The sequence below is a fragment of the Cetorhinus maximus genome, chromosome 13 (assembly GCF_964194155.1).
Source record: "Cetorhinus maximus chromosome 13, sCetMax3.hap1.1, whole genome shotgun sequence".
NCBI classification, from domain to species: Eukaryota; Metazoa; Chordata; class Chondrichthyes; order Lamniformes; family Cetorhinidae; genus Cetorhinus; species Cetorhinus maximus.
The window spans coordinates 104,805,204-104,825,554 of record NC_135891.1 but is presented as its reverse complement, the minus strand read 5'-3'; the positions used below and the strand labels follow the sequence as shown (position 1 = coordinate 104,825,554).

General features: G+C 44.6%; 1 protein-coding gene across 2 annotated transcripts in view; it reads left to right on the top strand.

Moving 5' to 3' along the window:
- The window catches only part of cbarpb (CACN subunit beta associated regulatory protein b), a 195,765-nt gene extending 176,570 nt beyond the window's left edge, over positions 1 to 19,195 (top strand). For both annotated transcript variants that reach the window (XM_078555946.1, XM_078555945.1), the window contains one exon: positions 17,180 to 19,195. In XM_078555946.1, coding sequence (XP_078412072.1) covers positions 17,180 to 18,452 — 1,273 coding nt within the window. In that variant the 3' untranslated portion in view covers positions 18,453 to 19,195. The remainder of the gene's footprint in view (positions 1 to 17,179) is intronic.
- The last annotated feature ends 1,156 nt before the right edge of the window (positions 19,196 to 20,351 follow it).

The window sequence follows — 20,351 nt, the reverse complement described above, 5'->3', positions numbered from 1 at the left end:
GAGATACGAAGAGATCAAATACTCCACCCAGCCAGAGGCTAAACACCCAATTAAACTGCCATTATTACTAGTATCCTATCATGAAAAAACTTGTGACTGGTGGGTTGATTTTCATACAGTTCTGGGACAAGAATAGGGGAGGGATATATTGCCACCTAGTTTCCAAAGTTCATACTAAACCAGATTCATGGATGAGGCTGTCTGAGGTACAAATTGAAAGTAACTGATGGGTTCTTTAAATTACATGCAGGCTATAAATTTACTTCACTTTAAATTGGCACAGATTTCCTCCATGCTGAATAACACAATATTGAATTAAAGAATCTCCTTTGGCAGTGCAGAGAAACAGGGCCAGATATTGGCTACCGAGGTGGGTAGATTGAGCCAGGAAATTGGCTGACCTGCCGACCAGCCACGGTCAAAAGGGCCCTGCATTGAGCGATTTTCACCCCAGGAAGTGGGGTGCGTGGTGGGTGCAGGATAGAGTCAGGCCCGCTGACCCGGAAGCATAGTATAGACATGGTCGGGCGAATTCCAAGGCCCACCTCGATTCTCTGGGATTTCATCCCAGTTGCTTTAGAAGTCGTTAGGCCAGCTAGCTCTCACCCCTCACATCTCCTCACTCCCACACGCAACACCATGGCCCCTCATACCCTCCATGCCTACTCAGTACCAATCCATGCTTCCATGCTCCCACCCACCCACCACCGCACCCCCCCCAGCCCCTCACACCCTCAATGCTACTCATTACCACCCCAATGCCAAATTATGCCCCCAACCCCTCAAGGCCCCTCACACCCCCCATGCCACATTCGTTACCACTTGCCCAGTAGCGACCTTGGGCAGATCTTAGGAGCTATTGTGGAAATGAAAAAATAAGCTTCTTACAATTTAATACAGTTCTCAATCCTACATACATGATGGTGAAAAAGGTCCCTTTCAAAGAATCCATTCAAAGCTTTTAAATCTCCTCAAGTGGTTCATTTCTTATAAAAACAAACACTCTTCTATTCAGCCCCACATCAAATCCTTTAATAGACTCTTTAAACTATTAATCAAGCTGCAAACCCAGAAGCCCCTACTGAGATAATTGAAGCTTTGAAACTCAGCCAAGCATTCATAACACCACAATGGTAGCCCTTGGGGAAATATCAACAAAGAGCTCTGTTGAAACTGCACGACCAGATGCTACTTTTTTTTCTAACCTATGCCGGTCAATCATAGAAGTCCAAAAGAGGATTTTTTTAAACTTTCACTGACAGCTCCAGCCTTTTTTTAAAAGTTTAAATAAGCAAGGCATTTAAAAATCTTCAGATCATGACAGTTATACAGGCCTTACCCACCCTTCAAGAGCATTTATGTCTACTCCATCAATTTGTGACTCCCACACTGCGGGTTAAGGCCCTTGCAACAGTCAAAATGAGTCTGTTGAACTCAGCGCTAGGTTCAAGTGCCTCTATTCAATTCGGGTTTCCCTCTCGTGTGAATCACACCCTGCCCATTTCCCCCCACCAGCAAAATGTGGATCTGTTGGAAATGGAGGTGGGACTTACACATCTGGATCCCACCCACAATTTTCAATGGTCTGCAGCGTCTTCCCAATTCCACAGAAACCCACAGCTCCTTCGTGTCTCACAAGTCCATCTGAAGTTATCTTTTACCTTTGAAGAGTTTACCTTTAGCTCTTCCTCTTCTATGGGCACTTTAACCTCACTTTTGCATCTGAACTCAAATAGAATGACTTTATGTCCTCTATTGTTAAAAATAACCCTAACAGATCCAATTTCCTCTTTCATGCCAGACTCTTCCCCTCAATAACTCTTATGTCTTATTAGAGCACACTTGTAACCGAGACTTTAGTATATTTCTCCATATTTGCAGCAAGATTTTCTATCACTTATCTTGCACCTCTGGAACAAATACACAGAAAAGCTTAGGTGATTATTGATCCTTTCTCACGTCTAACCTCCAATTTCCCATTAACCTCCAAGTGTGCCATCCAATAGGTTCTCCCTCCTCCCTGCAATTAAGATTCATCACACAATTTCTTGCTCCAGATCATTGTTCCTGATATTTGTGGGGAGGGAGTGAGTAGATGCAGTTGTGGATTGGAAACCTGACAATTCTAGGAACATGGAGAACTTGACCAATTTAATTTAAGACCGCATTATCATTTTTATTTCTGCTTCCTGCCTGCATGAACCAGATTGACACACAACGATGCAAGGCTCAATCTATAGGAAGATGGTTATGACACAATAACATGGACTTTATTAGTAAAAATAACACCTTCTGCAATAGAAATCCACAATCTTGGCCAGCCGGGTTTCCCAGACATTTCCTAGATCATTGGTTTAGTGGGGCCGGTTAGGTAAGTTGACCAATTGTGGAGAGCACAGTTGGCAGTAGGTTTGCTTGAGGTGTAGAGGGGAACGTACCTGTTCCTCCTGATCCACAAGCAGTGCCATAAAGAGGACTTACCTGCATGATCCGGGTGTTCCCATCTCCAGTTAGCTGTTGGGTTTTCCAAGGCCTGGGACACCCAGCTGGCGAGCATTAAATTTAAATCTGGCCCCCAGATTTAAATATTATATTGAAGTATTTTTTTCTTTATCCTTTCATGGGTTGTGGGTGTCGCTGGCAAGGCCAGAATTTGTTGCCCATCCCTAATTGCCCTTGAGCTGAGTGGCTTGCTAGGCCATTTCAGAGGGCAGCTAAGAGTCAACCACATTGCTGTGGGTCTGGAGTCACATGTAGGCCAGACCAAGTAAGGATGGCAGATTTCCTTCCCTCAAGGACATTAGTGAACCAGATGGGTTTTTATGACAATCGATGATAGTTTCATGGTCAGCATTACTGAGACTAGCTTTCAATTCCAGCTTTATTAACTGAATTCAACTTCCACTAGCTGCCGTGGTGGCTGTTTCTTAGAGCTGTGACTACACCCTCTATAGATACAATACTTCTTCCTACTTTGACTTACTTCACTGTCACTCACTAGAAAGAAAAATGAATAATTCAAAATTGAAAACTTTATTAACCTATCTAATGATATCCTGTAAATGATCCACTTGCCAGTCACATAGAAATATAAGAAGCACGTGCAATTGAAAGTGTTGTTAGAAATTTTGGACGGAATTTTAACTGATGGACCTGCCAGCAGCAAGGAGGTAACACAAAGTTTAATGGTGTAGCCAATGCCGTAGCTTTTTACCTCCAACATGTCATTAACATCCCACTTCAGGGTTTCCCAACCAACCTAAGCAGGTGGATTTGATCACAACTTTGCTCCTGACTCTTCAAGCTTCAATATTTAAATGGATCCGGACGGGGATCAGAATTTGCTCCATGTTACAATTGTCATGACACAAACAGCAATGACGGAGCTGCGGTGTGGGAAGGCTACTCCCTACTTGCCCCCACCAGCACCTCGGTCACCGCATCCCAATTCCCTGAGGCATCCCTGGAGGTCATGCTGTGGTCTATTCGGGCCAGAATAGAGATACTTTACCCAGTGGACGGGAGGAAGAGCCTCTGAAACAAAGCAGGCATGGCTGGAAGTGGCAGAAGAGGTGTGGTCCCTCGCTCATTGATACATTGCTGAAAGAGGTTGATCAACATCATCAGGCCGGGAAAGGTGAGTGACATGCCACGTTCACCCCCTCACTCTGACTTCACCAAGCCTCCCTTGCACAATATGCCTCAGATCAACACTACTTGCTGCTCCACCCTTCACCCCTCACAAGCCATCTCCTCACATCCACACCCGAGCCACCACCACTGACATTCACCCCCCCCTAAAAGCTTATTTCCATCCCTCACAGTCACCCCTCCACAAATGCTGTCCCTCTACCCTCTCATCACAATCCATATCTCACACTCACACTCTGCTTTCTCTTCTGGCAGGACAAGAGAGTGCAGAACTCCAGGGAGAGGCAGAGACTCTGGAACGGTTCCTACAGATTGGAGGGTAGCTAATGTAACCCCACTATTTAAAAAGGGAGGCAGAGAGAAAACAGGGAATTATAGACCAGTCAGCCTGATGTCGGTAGTGGGGAAAGTTCTAGAGTCCATTATAAAAGATTTAATAGCTGAGCACATGGAAAACAGTGGCAGAATCAGACAGAGTCAGCATGGATTTATGAAAGGGAAATCATGTTTGACAAATCTACTGGAATTTTTCAAGGATGTAACTAATAGAGTTGATGAGGGGGAGCCAGTGGATGTGGTTTATTTGGACTTTCAGAAGGCTTTCGACAAAGTCCCACATATGATATTGGCGGTAAAATTAAAGCACATGGGATTGGGGTAGTGTATTGAGATGGATAGAAAACTGGTTGGCAGACAGGAAACAAAGAGTAGGAATAAACGGGTCTTTTTCCGAATGGCAGGCAGTGATTGTGGGGTACAGCAGGGATCGGTGTTGGGATCCCAGTTATTCACAATATATATTAATTATTTAGATGAGGGAATTAAATGTAATATCTCCAAATTTGCAGATGACACAAAGCTGGGTGGGAGGGTGAGTTGTGAGGAGGATGCAGAGATGCTTCAGTGTGATTTGGACAAGCTGAGTAAGTGGGCAAATGCATGGCAGATGCAGTATAATGTGGATAAATGTCAGGTTATCCATTTTGGTAGCAAAAACAGGAAGGCAGATTATTATCTGAATGGCTATAAATTGAGAGAGGGGAATGTGCAATGAGACCTGGGTGTCCTTGTACACTAGTCGCTGAAGGTAAGCATGCAGGTGCAGCAGGTGGTAAAGAAGGCAAATGGTATGTTGGCCTTCATAGCCAGAGGATTCGAGTACAGGAACAGGGATCTCTTGCTGCAATTGTACAGGGCCTTGGTGAGACCACACCTGGAATATTGTGTGCAGTTTTGGTCTCCTTATCTGAGGAAGGATGTACTTGCTATAGAGGGAGTGCAGCAAAGTTTTACCCAGCTGATTCCTGGGATGGCAGGACTGACATATGAGGAGAGATTGAGTCAGTTAGGATTATATTCACTGGAGTTCAGAAGAATGAGGGGGGATCTCATAGAAACCTATAAAATTCTAACAGGACTAGACAGGGTAGATGCAAGAAGGATGTTCCCGATGGTGGGGGAGTCAAGAACCAGGGGTCACAGTCTGAGGATATGGAGTAGACCATTTAGGACTGAGATGAGGAGAAATTTCTTCACCCAGAGAGTGGTGAGCTTGTGGAATTTGTTACCACAGACAGTAGTTGAGACCAAAACATTGTATGTTTTCAAGAAGGAGTTAGATATAGCTCTTGGGATGAAAGGGATCAAAGAGTATGGGGAGAAAGTGGGAGCAGGCTATTGAGTTGGATGATCAGCCATGATCATAATGAATGGCGGAGCAGGCTCGAAGGGCCGAATGGCCTACTCCTGCTCCTAGTTTCTATGTTTCTATGACCTGTGGGTGAGCCCTCCAGTAATCAACTCTCTGACCCCTGTGGAGGACCACGCACTAAAAATTAGCAGAGTGGCAGAGAGAAGGGCCATTGGAGCTGGAGAGATTGGGGTCTCACAGGTACCAATTAAATATCTCACAACCAAATGGAACATTACACTCATTCATTTTGATGTGGTGTCACCTGTAACTGAAATATGATCATCTGCGCAATGGTAACTTTGAACCATTTTCCTTTGTCAGTTCTAATTCATGGCTTTCATTTCCCACAGATTCTTCAAGAGTTACGCTGCAGACTGTGCAGGAGGAGGCCAAGGAGTCCTCAGAGGAGGTTGCACACTCTGAGGAAGCACTGGCACATGATTCATGCCCACCCTGCACAAGCTCAGGTACACACAAGGTGGGGCCTCTAAGGCATGGAGCTGGTTTGTCACATGGTGAGTCACACATTGCAAGTGAGCAAGAGCAGGTATTGGAGACAGGGGTAGCAGTGGGGAATTCACATCGGAGGGTGCATGACCCTCCCAGCTCTGCTCAGCTGGACGCTGGTGCTGAATCTTGAGGGTCCTTGACTAAAAGAACTATTCCGGAGCAGAGAGTGTTTGAGGCTCTGTCAACATTTCCAGGGCACTGTGCATGAATGGAGAGAGATTGGAGGAGATTGTCTCCAGCATGAGTGCCATGGTGTCTCAGGTCTTTGCACTGATGTCCAATGGTAAGAGCGGCCTGCTGACACGGCAGGCAACCGAGTGCATGTTGGCCTCACCAATGAGCCTGAACCCTCAGTCCATCAGTTTAAATAGTTTGGAGGAAAGCCTCAGATTAGCCATTCAGTGCTCTCCAACTCTTAGCTAGCTTGAAAGTGCAGGTCGGCCATGAGATGGAAGATGGCGAAAGGGCACGTGGCAGTGAGGATGCTGCTTAAAATGCTCCCATACATCCCGACTTGTCCCCCACTCAGTTAGAGTCTCACATTGCTGATGCATGCCCTGATGACCAAGTCCACCCCTTCACAAGTGCAGGCGGGGCAGTCTTTGACAGGAGCTTCAATGCCCAGTGGATGTCAGTCCTGTGTATCTTACCAGTCAGGGCAGGGGAACGAGCAGCCTATCCCTAGCTCTGCTGAAGCCACAGGGGTAAAGATTATAGGAAAAAGAAAAGAAAAACTCTGTATTTTCACTTAGGGAAATCACTTACGTGTGTAAATGTGTGATGAAGTGTCAAAATCATTGCTCATGTTTATATACCGTGAACTTTATTTCAAATCTCCATTGTCCAATTATTTCCATTGTTATTTCTTGCCTCCCAAAGGGGCAGAAGCCTTGAGGCAAATGTTATGACAGGAGTAGAAAATGAACAATGAGTGTCAGTGAAATGGAAGGATTATTGACTGTAGGAAAGCTTTGTGCTGTTGGAGGTGGGGGGGCATTGGGTTCAGCATTGGTGGGCTACCTGGTTGCGCAGCTTCAGGTTAGCTGAATCGTGCCTGTATGAGGCCATCTTGGGTATCTCTGGGAGCTAGGTGGGCGGTTATAGGCACCCTGGCTACATTCAGCTCCTCCTCCTGTTGCTCCTCCTCTTTCTTCTCTTCGTCTTCTGAAGATGCAGTGGTCACCGCCTTCCTCTCTTTCACTTCTAGTCCTCTCTGCTGTACTATGTTGCGCAGCACACCACTGTCATTCTGAACACCCTTGCTGATGCTGAAAGATGCCCAAATCTGTCCAGGCACCTGAATCACATCTTCAACAGCCCAATGGTTAACCAATGACCATTGTCATGCTCATGTGGTTTCTAGTGTGCCTTTCTTCATTGGTAGGCTGCCTCACGGATGTCATCAGCCATGCCCTTGCAGGGTATCCCTAGTCTTCAAGGAGTCATCCGCTGAGTCTGCTTGGGGCTTGGGAGATCTTTGAGAGACTTGACTGGTGCAGAATGAAGGCATGATGGCAGCTTTCTAGATATCTTGCACATGATTATTTTCCAGTGGCTAGCTGCACATTAATGGAATGGAATCCCTTTCCATTGACGAATATTGCTGCTTAATCCGATGGCACCTTGATTGCCACAAGGGGGAAAACAATGGCTTGCTGGACTTATGGCAATTCAGCCATTGCAGCAAATTTTAGTGCCCTTTCATTGTGAATGGCTCATCAATTGCAAAGCAAACTTAAGTGGCAGCCTTGGAAAACATGGAATTGGTCACCTGAGAGATGAATGTGTGCACAACAGATTGTAAAATCCTGCAGATGTTGCCAGCAGATCCCTGGGATGAAATGGGGTCAAAGAAATTCAGGACTGTAGTGACCTTGATCACCACTGGCAATGCATGCCCACCTGATCCACTGGACAGGGAGATCATGTTCCAAAAAGTGGCAGATGTCAGGAATGACCAGCCAAGAAAGTGTGAGCTTCCTCTACTGCTCATCTGTATCAAGAAATCAAGGTGAGGTGGTGGCACAGTGGTATTGTCACTGGACTGAGATTCAGGGTAATGCTCTGGGGACCCAGGTTCAAATCCCACCATGGCAGGTGGTGAAATTTGAATTCAATAAAAAAAAATCCTGAATTATAAGTCTGATGATGACCATGAAACCATTGCCAATTGTTGTAAAAAAACATCTTTAGGGAAGGGTATTAGTGTCTGGCCTACATGTGACTCTTAAGAGCCCTCTCAACAAGGGCAATTAGGGATGTGCTGGCCTAGCCAGTGGATGCCCACACCCCATGAATGGGGAAAAAAGCTGTTCCTCTGTCAGTAAACCTTGTGTGGGCATCCCCTCCTCTGGTGGAACAATGTGTGACTGAGGAGAAAGCAGTTTGCTGATGCTGCTGTTGGCAGATCCAAGGTAGCAGAAATGACCTCCAAAATTTCAGTAGTCACATCCAAAGCAAAAGTGCACTCTCAGAACAAATCCTATGAGCAAAGAAGCAGTAACTGGAATGCAGGGTGAAATCTTTGCATATATATTTTGCATTTTCATGTCCCATGCAAATTTTGAAATGGTTAAAACCCGAAGTCAGCAGGTTCATACTGGGTGCCCGACATGCTGATTTTTTTTCTGCTTTAACCCCTGCCCACATCTAAATTACCCCTTTGGTTTCATCTCATTGTTTCCACATTTCCAAGTCCCTCCAACACCACAGACTATATCCAAACAAAGAGGCAGTTATCAGCCTCCCCCTAGATCTTACCAAGGCCCCTAAATCTATTATCAGATATTGTGAGTGGCACATATTGACCACGTCTTCTGACTCTTAGGGGAACAAAGCCTCATTTAAACCTCTAACTGCTTAGGCTGAGCTCACATACTCATACTGGATGTGTGGCATGCCTTAAGGTTAATGGAATTCAGAAGTAGCTGTGTCACAATCAGTGAAACTACTTCATCTCTCTGAATGCCTTTGACCTGTGTGCAAGTTAAAAGGGGTGAGTGATGACAAGCAGTTGGAAAGGAGAAGCATTTTCTATTTTTTACCCAATGCAGCATCAAGCAAACACTTCTAAAATGTCCTGTACCTTAACTGCACTCACAAAGGAGTGGTAGGTGGCCAGTTTGATAGATGACAAATGGGTAGAGACAAGTGGGGTACATCTCACTTAGCAACCATTTAAATAAATAACTAGAACTGCCTAAGGGCATATTGGGGTAGAAATTTCTCCAGATCTAATATGGCTTCAATGCAACTGAATATTTTCTCGGGCATGTAAATGTGATGCGATTCTTCCCAATTTACACCACCTCCCGAGATGAAAATCTGTCACCTTGCTTTGAGTTTTATTTATTTTGAGGTAGAATTTATGGATTAGCACTCCCAGCGCAGAACTTCCTACAATAGATACATACGTCAGGCTGTAAGGTCAACTTGCCCCACATTAATTTAGTGCCTGGAAAGTTATCTTGAGCAAACTGACCTCAGCACCAAAATTCCCCATATTCATCCCCCTGGCACAAAGCAATGTGTGGACTCTGCCAATTCATTAAATCTACCTCTTTGTCACTTGTACATAGCTGTGTCTGTTAGTTACCACATAGCTGTGGTAGTAATTGGCAAGGATCTATTGTACCCAGCCTTTCAAGGTGAACTGGGATGTTCTATATGTTGGTGTGTTTGGCATCCATCACACTTACAATGTGGGAAATGAATGCAAATGCAAATGAATGTAACCGTGAGGAAATGCCTACTGTCAGTCTTGAAAAACAATTATCCTCTAATTGACCTCATGATGTGCTGAAGAGGAATTAACTTATAACTGACTTTGCGACATGTCTGGTTACAGCACTTTGAGTCTAGAGAATTTAAAGATGTGTGTCTCCATCGTAATAGCAGAATAATACATTGTGCATTACATGGCTTACTGCTCACACCCTGTCCTAATGAAACAGACTATCCTCCAATGCATCATGAGCAAGAGGACAAGAGGTCCACAGATTGTTCCAGAAATCTCATCCTGTCTGAGTGGCCAAAGATTAAATTAGCTAAGCCCTAAAAAAGGCATGAGTAAACACACTGTACTGCTACGCAGATTCAAGTCCTGTCAGGCTTTGTGAGTGTAAAACTAGGTAGGGAGGAGCCATGCAGAAAGTAGACTGCAGATGACGTGTTTTGCATTGTGAAAGCTGGAGATTGCTATAAAAAGAAAAAATTATGGTTTCGTTCACTTTTTTAAAAATCATTTGCTGGAACCAAGTGGGAGTTACAATTAAAATCTAAAAGGGGGACTGAAATTTTGAAACATAAATTATACGTGCAAATCCCCTCCATATTTGTCCTGCAAACTCAACTCAAAAGATAAATATACAGTTGAAAATACTTCTCACCTTATCGTTTTCCTTTAATTCATAACTCGACTATTTGCAAAGGACTCTGCTCTTCATTTACTTTTAATACGTGCTTTCTGCATAATATTGAAAACATAGTTAATTGAAAATGTGCATATAAATTGAACATGTGTACGTATGTATATATAATATATTATTTATGTCGGGAACTGGAAATGGCTGCCTTCCAACCAAATGTTGTGGATTGAGGTCTGTGAGCTGCCTGTTGGGAGGGAATTTCACTAATTCTTGGCTGGATGGCTAAAGCCCTAAACCTTGGCTGAGAAAAATTACACCATTGGTTTTGCTGTTAATATACTTCTTGTTAGCTGAATATCGGATACCACTGATCAGTGTGAAAAGATAACATTCCCTCTTCTTGCCCTTTCCTAATGATAAGAAACTCCAGTGGAGAGATGAAGGGGAAAACTTGTCCACAAAAGTAATGTTAACAGTTTGACTAGTGCCATAGTGTGAACTGCCTCTCCAAATTCTTATATCTCGCTCTAATGCAATGCGATTTGAGTTCCACACACTCATTTTCTTGCCTTTATAACTTGTTCATGCTTTCATGCCCTGCACTGGTGAAATAACATACCTCTGATTTCCAGTCACATTGCCCAAGCAGATAAGTGCATAAACTCAAATCATGGGTACAATTATAGGAGCACATAAATGATTGCTACTAGTTCTATCCTACTCACTGTGATTGTACTATTTTGTGTTGATCATCCAATTAGAAACAGTTCTCAGTTGCCATAGTAGACTTTCCAGGCTTTTGTTTTTTGTTATGTACACTACAGTACATAGAAATATGGTAGGAGGAGGCTCATTTTGTAGCATAAAAGGCGGCATTGATTAGTTGGGCCAAGCGATCCATTTCTGTGCCACAAATTCGATGTAAGTTTTTTATTGGGTTTTTTGAGCAGCTCCAAAAAGTAAAAGCCTACGTGAGTTCAAACAGTTCTGTTTTCATCTTGTTAGACTCAGATTAAAATCTTTAAATCCCCACTTTCACATTCCCTGCTGCCCCAGTCAAGGCTGAGGCTTTTGTTGGCAAACTTCCCTTACAAATTGAGGGGGAAGGGGTTGGAATAGAGTGCTCACTTTCCCATAGCTGAGCCGATGGCGATAAAGTAACCTTAAAAGGAGTCAAAGGATTTGTCTATAAAATGTGTAGGAATCGCATGGGGTGGGGTGGGCGGGGTGGGTATAGATAGTGTAGGTTTGTTGATGCCTTTTCTCTGTGCTATCTAGGGCATATCACTATTGGACAGTGATTTTGGCCACAGTTTGTGGTGAGCTTTGCTGATCTATGTGGACTTTCACCCAAATGAACGAAGAAGAAGTAGAACTAGTTGTAACAACAGCATGTGTCCAAGCTTACACCTGCACAGGTTTTTTTTTTAAATTTTGAAGCCAGTGCTATGTCAGCAGGGCAGATATTAGGGCCCACAGGAGCCTCAGGCAGTGGAGAACCAATTCTATTGGATCAGTTCTGAGACGTAGGGCGGAATTTTAAGTCAGTGGGATTTTACGGTCCTGCCGAGGTTAGTGGAATTTAGAATGGCTCGGTGCATTTTGCGGCCCTGTTCCTGCTGTAATGGGGCTGTAAAATTCTGGCCATAGACTGACAAATAGGCGCTTCTGTTCTTCAAGCAATTTTTATTTTTGAATTGGTTTGTTGCTAGTTCATTATAAAGGCTTAAAATGTGTGAGACATGAGGTACCTAAACTCAATGGTGCTGTGGAGGTACAACAGCAGATAACATTTCTTTACTCCAAGGTGGTCTGTGGCCTCCTCATACCAAACTGCTGACTCTGCTTGTAACCCAAGTGGAGAGTGATATCACAAACAGCGGCCTCATCTTCAATCTCAAAAATAAGCGGAGAAAATGAATTCAGTCGCTCACTGCACAAAGTCATTGAGTCATTTACGGCGCAGAAGGAGACCCTTCTGCCCATTGAGTCCATGCCAGCTCTCTGTAGAGCAAACCAGTCAGTCCCATTCCTCCACTCTATCCCTGTTATTCTTCAGGTTTATTTCCTTCAAGTGTCCATCCGAATTCCTTTTGAAATCATTGATCATTTCTGTTTCCACCCGGGACAGCAAGCTCCAAGTCGTTAACACTCACTGCATAAAACGTTCTCGCTCACATACCCCCCCTGCATTGCTTCCCAAACCCTTAAATCTGTGTCCCCTAGTCCTTGTACCATCAGCTAATGGGAACAGGTTTTCCTTGTCTACCTTATCCAAATCTGTCATTATCTTGTATACCTCTAACAAATCTCCCCACAATCTCTTATGTTCCAAGGAAAACAAGTCCAGCTTCGCCAACCTAGTCTTCTAGCTAAAATCCCCCATCCCCGGAATCATTCTGGTAAATCTCCTCTGCATCCTTTCAAGGACCCTCACGTCTTCCCTACAGTGCGGTGACCAGACTGCAGTGTGGAGCCAACATTCTAGTAGCGGCCAAACCAGACCTTTGTAAAGGTTCAGCATAATTTCCCCGCTTTTCTACTCAATAACACTATACATGAAATCCAAGATCCCATATGCTGTGCTAAACACTCTCTCAGTATGTCCTGCCACCTTCAAAGATCGATGCACATGCACCCACAAGACCCTCTGTCCCGGCACACTCTTTAGAACTGTCCTGTTAAGTCTAGAAGTCTAGATTGCCTCTCTCGAAGATTGCAAGAGGTTTTTTTAGATATATAAAGGGTAAGAGAGAGGCAAAAGTGGACATTGGGCCGCTGGAAAATGATGCTGGAGAAGTAGTAGTGGGGAACAAAGAAATGGCGGAGGAACTGAATAGGTACTTTGCGTCAGTCTTCACGGTGGAAGACACGAGTAACATCCCCAAAATTCAAGAGAGTCGGGGGGCAGAGGTGAGTATGGTGGCCATTACCAAGGAGAAGGTGCTAGGAAAACTGCAAGGTCTGAAGATGGATAAATCACCTGGACCAGATGGATTACACCCCAGAGTTCTGAAGGAGATAGCTGAAGAGGTAGTGGAGGCGTTAGTGGTGATCTTTCAGGAATTACTGGAGTCAGGGAGGGTCCCAGAGGACTGGAAAATCGCTAATGTAACCCCCCTGTTTAAGAAGGGAGTGAGGCAAAAGATGGGAAATTACAGGCCGATTAGCCTGACCTTGGTTGTTGGTAAGATTTTAGAGTCCATTATTAAGGATGAGATTTCAGAATACTTGGAAGTGCATGGTAAAATAGGGCAAAGTCAGCATAGTTTCATCAAGGGGAAGTCATGCCTGACAAAGCTGTTAGAATTCTTTGAGGAGGTAATGAGTAGGTTAGACAAAGGAGAGCCAATGGATGTTATCTACTTGGACTTCCAGAAGGCCTTTGACAAGGTGCTGCACAGGCGGCTACTCAGTAAGATAAGAGCCCATGGTGTTAGAGGCAAGCTATTAGCATGGACAGAAGATTGGCTGTCTGGCAGGAGGCAGAGAGTGGGGATAAGGGGGTCCTTCTCAGGATGGCGGCCAAAGACTAGTGGAGTTCCGCAGGGGTCAGTGTTGGGACCACAACTTTTCACTTTATACATTAATGATCTAGATGAAGGAACTGAGGGCATCCTGGCTAAGTTTGCAGATGATACAAAGATAGGTGGAGTGACAGGTAATATTGAGAGACGGGGAGGCTGCAGAAGGATTTGGACAGGTTAAGAGAATGGGCAAAGAAGTGGCAGATGGAATACAACGTGGGCAAGTGTGAGGTCATGCACTTTGGTAGGAAGAATAGAGGCATAAGCTATTTTCTAAATAGGGAGAGAATTCAGAAATCTGGAGTGCAAAGGGACTTGGGAGTCCTAGTCCAGGATTCTCTTAAGGTTAACTTGCAGGTTGAGTCGGTAGTTAGGAAGGCAAATGCAATGTTGGCATTTATTTGGAGAGGACTAGAATATAAAAGCAGGGATGTGCTGCTGAGGCTTTATAAGGCTCTGGTCAGACCACATTTAGAATATTGTGAGCAATTTGGGCCCTGTATCTCAGGAAGGATGTTCTGGCCCTGGAGAGGGCCCAGAGGAGGTTCACGAGAACGATCCCAGGAATGAAAGGCTTAACACATGGGGAACATTTGAGGACTCTGGGTCTATACTCGATGGAGTTTAGAAGGATGAGGGGGGATCTGATTGAAACTTACAGAATACTGAAAGGCCTGGATAGAGTGGACGTGGGGAAGATGTTTCCATTAGTAGGAGAGACTAGGACCCGAGGGCCCAGCCTCAGAGTAAAGGGAAGACCTTTTAGAACAGAGATGAGGAGAAACTTCTTTAGCCAGAGAGTGGTGAATCTATGGAATTCATTGCCACAGAAGGCTGTGGAGGCCAGGTCATTGACTGTATTTAAGACCGAGATAGATAGGTTCTTGATTGGTAAGGGGATCAAAGGTTATGGGGAGAAGGCGGGAGAATGGGGTTGAGAAACTTATCAGCCATGATTGAATGGCGGAGCAGACTCGATGGGCCGAATGGCCTAATTTCTGCTCCTATGTCTTATGGTCTTATGGTCTCTCTATCCCTTCTGCCAAAATATATCACCTCACACTTCTCTGTATTAAATTCCATTAGCTATGTATCTTCCCATTCTGCTAACTTACTGTTGTAGTCGATTAAACTATCCTCACTGGCTGAAGCTTCTCCAAGTTGGGTATCATAGGCAAATTTTGAAATTTTACTCTGTATTTCAATGTACAAGTCATTTATATATATCAAAATAGCAGGGATTCTAGTACGGACCCTTGGACAACACCACTATCTACCATCCTCCAGTCTGAAAAATAACTATTTACCAAGACTCGTTACTTATTGTCCTTAAGCCAATTTGTTATCCTAGCTGACACTGACCCTCCTTTTCCATGAGCCGTATTTTGTTAACCAATCAATATCTTTGCATTCTATTGTTTTGGCCACTCCTAACCTGAGCTCTGAACCAAACAGAGAAAATATTTTATGTCAGCTCTGCTGTATGCCCTGAAACTTTTATCCAGTTTCACAGAGTGGGTGGAATTTGAAGCTTCCTGTGGGAGCCAGCTGGAAGGTGGGGGTGTTGAGGGAGGAGGACCCGTTTAATCGAGCAGGAAGGTATGGGATGGAGAGCCTGTTGCCTTCCCAATTCCCCACAATTAAGTCTGGGGTGCGGAGTGTCGAGGTCAGCCTTCCCGCTCCTAGGCCAGTTGAGGTCCTTAAGTGGCCACTTAAGGGCCTCATCCTGTCGCCGCTGGTATTGTACCAGTGGCAGGGTTGGAGGGGGGTTGTTGGGGGTGCATGCAACATGGGCAAGCCAATAGGTAGACCCTGGCGAGCCTGCCTAAGGCCTTGGGGGGGAGGAATGGGGCCCCACCTGCTTAGGCACCCTCTGCCTAACAGAGGGTCGCCCTCGCAGAAAGGCCCCTTACTCTTTAAACCGAACCCCATCTCCCCCCTCCCTTTATCGGGGTCTGCCCGACTGAACCTGGCGAGCCCCCCCCCTTACCTGGGGTTTGAGGGCTTCCAGCGGTATTCCTCCTCTTGGGCCTCCTGCAGTCCCGGCTGTTGCCACCATTCCTGATGGCACTGCTGAGTCTGGAGAGCAGCTGGCCTCTGACTGGCCAGCAGCACTCGAAGGCCCTGGGAACCTGATGGCAGACAGGAAACTGCCTGATTGCAACTTAAATGGCATCGGGAATCCTGGAAATGGCCATGGCAAGGCTGCCGCAGGCTCTCCAACCAGTGGACAGGCCCATCGCCACCCATGATTAAATCCATCCCAGTGCCTGAGTGAAACAGTATGGCTAAAGCTTGACTTGTAACTTGTCTGGAAGTGGTCGTTAAGTTGGAAGTTAACCATTGCAGCCTAAAGCTAAAGAGTTTTAGCATTCAAAGCTATGCTACAATTTGAATGCCTCTTGCCAGAAGAACTGGGCTGCAATTAGCATGATGCTGCAAGGATTACTTTCTGATCTGAAGATCATGAATGAGTGTACTCAGGTTAGAGCTATGAATGCCTTCCCACAGTTTTCTTTCTACTGGGACTTGTGCAAACTCCCACTGAGCGTGTGCAGGAGGCAGAATACAGAGAATCAGCGTTTCCTTCCCACTGACTTGTTGCCATGGAGAAAACATATTCCCATGCTGCTGTTTGCGAACAGTGCACATTCTGTTAATGTCATCCCCATTGGCCAGATCAGTTGAAAATGCTGCTCTCTCTCTCTCACACACACACAGTTCCAGCCCAGAACGGAATCTATTAGAGGGGGTGGTGGGGAAGAATGAACGTTACCATTAGAGAAAGGGTGTGCAAACATCAAGAGTCGTAATTTAAAATGCACACTAGCTGGTAGCAGGAGCAGTGTAGGCGCTACTTCCCACCCCCCCAACGGCAAAGGCTTAAAGTCCTGAGTCTTAATTCAATCAGACACGCATGGTAAAGATGTTTCTTTCCAGTTCTCGGCTGGACATCCTGAACTTGTGGAGCATCTCACCTGACATTGCATCAACTACAGGACGCACCCTCTTGTCAGTGAAAGACGGAGCAGAACTGGTCACTGGCCCCATCTTCCAGGCTTTTATTGTCATGGTATTTTTTTTTTCTCTTAAAAAATGAAGCTGGAGTAATTCTCACATGTGGACGGACATCACAGTTGTCGGGGCTATGAAAAAAAGAGACCTCGCCATTTGGGAAGCCAGTTTTATTACAAATGACTGGTTAGAAATTGGGGAGGCAGGAGATAAATTATTTTGACAGCTCGGGGGGCGGGGGGGAGGTGGGGGGTGGTCAACCAGCACATCAGCCAAACCAATCTGGCTCCCATTGGTAGGAAGATAATAGTAGCCTTGTGGAAAAAAGAAACCAAGCGGTGTTAAGAAGTTAAGTTTTGTAAATGCTGTGCTGCTGTGTCCCACATTTGCCTGAGATAAGCTTGGTTTTCTTTCAGGTTAGATGCGGCAGAGAATCTGCCAAACGGGAGTGAAAGTGCTGAAAGGAGTGAAAGCTCAGATCAACAGAGGATCTACCGAGATATCTGGAACCTTCGAGCTTCTCTGGAGCTTTACATATCATCAGACCAGAGCAGCAATGACAAGGATTCGGTCAGGAGCGACGCGGAGAGCGTGTGCTCCGCAGGCGGCTTGCCCAGTGGTGCCCTGTCCCAGGACACAGCCGACGAAGCCGAGGATCTCGAAGACAGTTCTGTCAGCAAGCGAGCCAAGCAGGACAGTGTTGACTCCGAGCGTGGCAGTGACAGCGAGGCCAACACTAGAAAGCTGCTCCAGATGGACAGTGGCTATGCATCGATAGAGGCTCCCAGCAGAGCCCTTGAAGAAAGAAGTGAAACTGGGACAAAGGACAAAACTGCTTCAGAGAAAAGAAGGTTCTTCACGAGCTCTGGGCGCAAGGGGACTGTCTTTGAAAGTTACGATGCAAAAACCTTGAGTGAAGAGATAGAGGAAGAAGGAGCAGTAGGAGGTGAACCAGAAAGTCCCATTGGATGGTCACCATATGGCCAAATGTTTGTAACCAGAGACTATTTGCACAGAAGGGATTACAGTATTGATGAGAAAACAGATGCCTTATTCAATGAATTTCTCCGGCATGACCCTCAATTTGATGATTCGCCACTGAAGGCTAAGCACCGGTCTCGTATCCATCTCCGCAAGCAATGGCAGAGGACCAAGCAATACAGTGATCCAGGAATCCGTTATCCACCTGCATTGGAACGGCACCGAACGCCTCTACGTAGAGGCGACAGTGTGAATTATCCACTTGACCATCGATACCAGAGCACCTTGCCCCGCATTGTCAGTGCCACAGATGAAGAACCAGCTGATGGTGGCCAGGAACACATCAAATCACCAACATCTAAACACTCAGAGGCAGAACCCTCGGGTTCGGAACATATCGGTGTTGACACCGAAGAAAGAATCCAAATAATTGAGGAAGAGGCGGCCGAGCAAGGAAATGCCATTGACCAAACTGAACAACCAGACCAAACAGGCTTCCCACAGTCTTTGGGCCAAATCAGTGGCTTCACAGAGACAAAAAGCTCCACAAACTTTGCGTATGGGCCCCAGATGATAGGGGCAGACCCCATAGACAAATTAACCACTAGCATTGAAGACAGGCTGTATACCAACCTTAAGAAAACAAAAGAAAGTGTTGAGTATGTAGTAGCTGTCACACACGCTTCACCGGAACACAGCCCTGTTTAGCCTTTTTTGTGGAAGAAGGGTTATTCATAATTTGTTTTTGTAAAATCCTCGCGGTCGATGCTAGTCTTTACAATGAGACACTCTGGACGAACACACAAAGAATGTTTGCTGCTATAATACACAACATGCTTCATGTTTCTTTCCATCAAAGAATGTTTAGATGTCTGTGGAGCTTTAATCCCTAGTACACATAAATGTTTTATTAGAAAAATAGCTTGCTTTTTTAAAGAATGAAAAAAATAGTACTGGTGACCTGGGGAAAGCTTTAAATTCGAATTGTTTGGGCTGTTATTTTGTTTCTGTATTTCCAAAATACCCTTAAATGTTTTTAATATTGACAAAACAACAAATCAATCCTAGATGAATAGCATTGTACACCAAAAGCTTCCTGTTCTGAGAGTTGGCTGCATTGCTAGATTTGCATGCATATTTTTCATTCTTAAGAATATCATTAAAAAGGTTCCTCTATAATTGCAATTCTACATTATAATATTATCATCAGTGCAAGTAACTTAGATTTTTTGAAGCCTTTTCAAATTTTTTATAAAATATAATTTTCTCCCCTAGACTTTCGATTTCTGTGGAGTTGAGTCGTAATTAGAAAGCTAATTCTGAAAAGCATTAAACAAGATGTGCACATTTCTTCAAATGTAAAAGTGTCTGCTGTAGTTTTATTGTTAAACACAAACAGTGCTATTTTGTATTTAAGTATGGGCTAGGCGCAATAAACAGACAACTTTTTTTCTTATTGTAATTTAATTATTTTAGAAACCTTATTTCCAAAGGCTTTTACTAGATTGGTTCATCACCAATCACTTTGCACTGAAACTTCAGACTGGTGGCTAATACATATGCCAGTAACTAGGTATCTATGTTATGTCTTTAGGCTACATTCACAGTTACTAATTATATAAAATACTTTTATAAAATATATATGTTATTATGAGTCACAACGAACTTCTTACAAAGACATTTTTCCTGTTTTTATTTTTTTGTTTGTCTTAACTGTAAAAACAACCCTGAACAGCCATTTCACTGGGTTTCTTCTGCTTTCCATATTAATATAAATAAATTCTTTTCTCATTCAAAATGAAGACTTTTTGGTGTGACTTGATTGGAACTTGTGTTGCTTTCAGAAGAAGTATGGCTGGGGGGGGGGGGTGTGGTGGGGGGATGGAGCCTGGGCCTAATATACAGGAAATATAACAACTCCAGGGTCAGGATTTTACGGCCCTCCCACCCGGTGGGATATTATGGACCCGCCGAACTGAATGAAGATTTAAATGGTTTGCCGCATTCACTGGGGGGGGGGGGGGGGTGGGGGAGTGGGGAGACACACTGCGGCAGGGCTGTAAAATCCTGGCCCAGCTGTTCTGATGAACTTTCCCCCTGTAAGAAACTCCCTGATATCAGTCATTTTATTATCTAATGGCACACAACATCAGATGAGTAAGATTTTGGACTGAATGAAGTTTCCCATCATTCTTTGTCTTTTTCTCTGTCCATAACACTTTTTATCATGAAGACCCATAGCTGAATGAAAGTGTCACCTAACTAGGATTATGCATGGTGGTCTTTCCTGAGAATTATAAGCAGTGTTTACAATCTCGATCAATTTTCAGACTGCCTGATCCCATCTTTCTTACCATTTGAGACTGCGTATCAGAAGATATATTTTGCTCCAACTGATATGAGCTGGCTTTCTTTGATCAACTATTCCTGTCGCTGAGCAGATTTTGCCACAATGCAGAATATTTATCAGGACTTTATCATGGGGCCTTTCATATATCACTAGAGTGAAGACTTTGTCCCTTTGTTGCCAAGCACACCCATCTGCAATTACCATTTGATTCTTCCATTGCTACACTGCTCTATATGGGTCTCAACCATGGTCCAGTA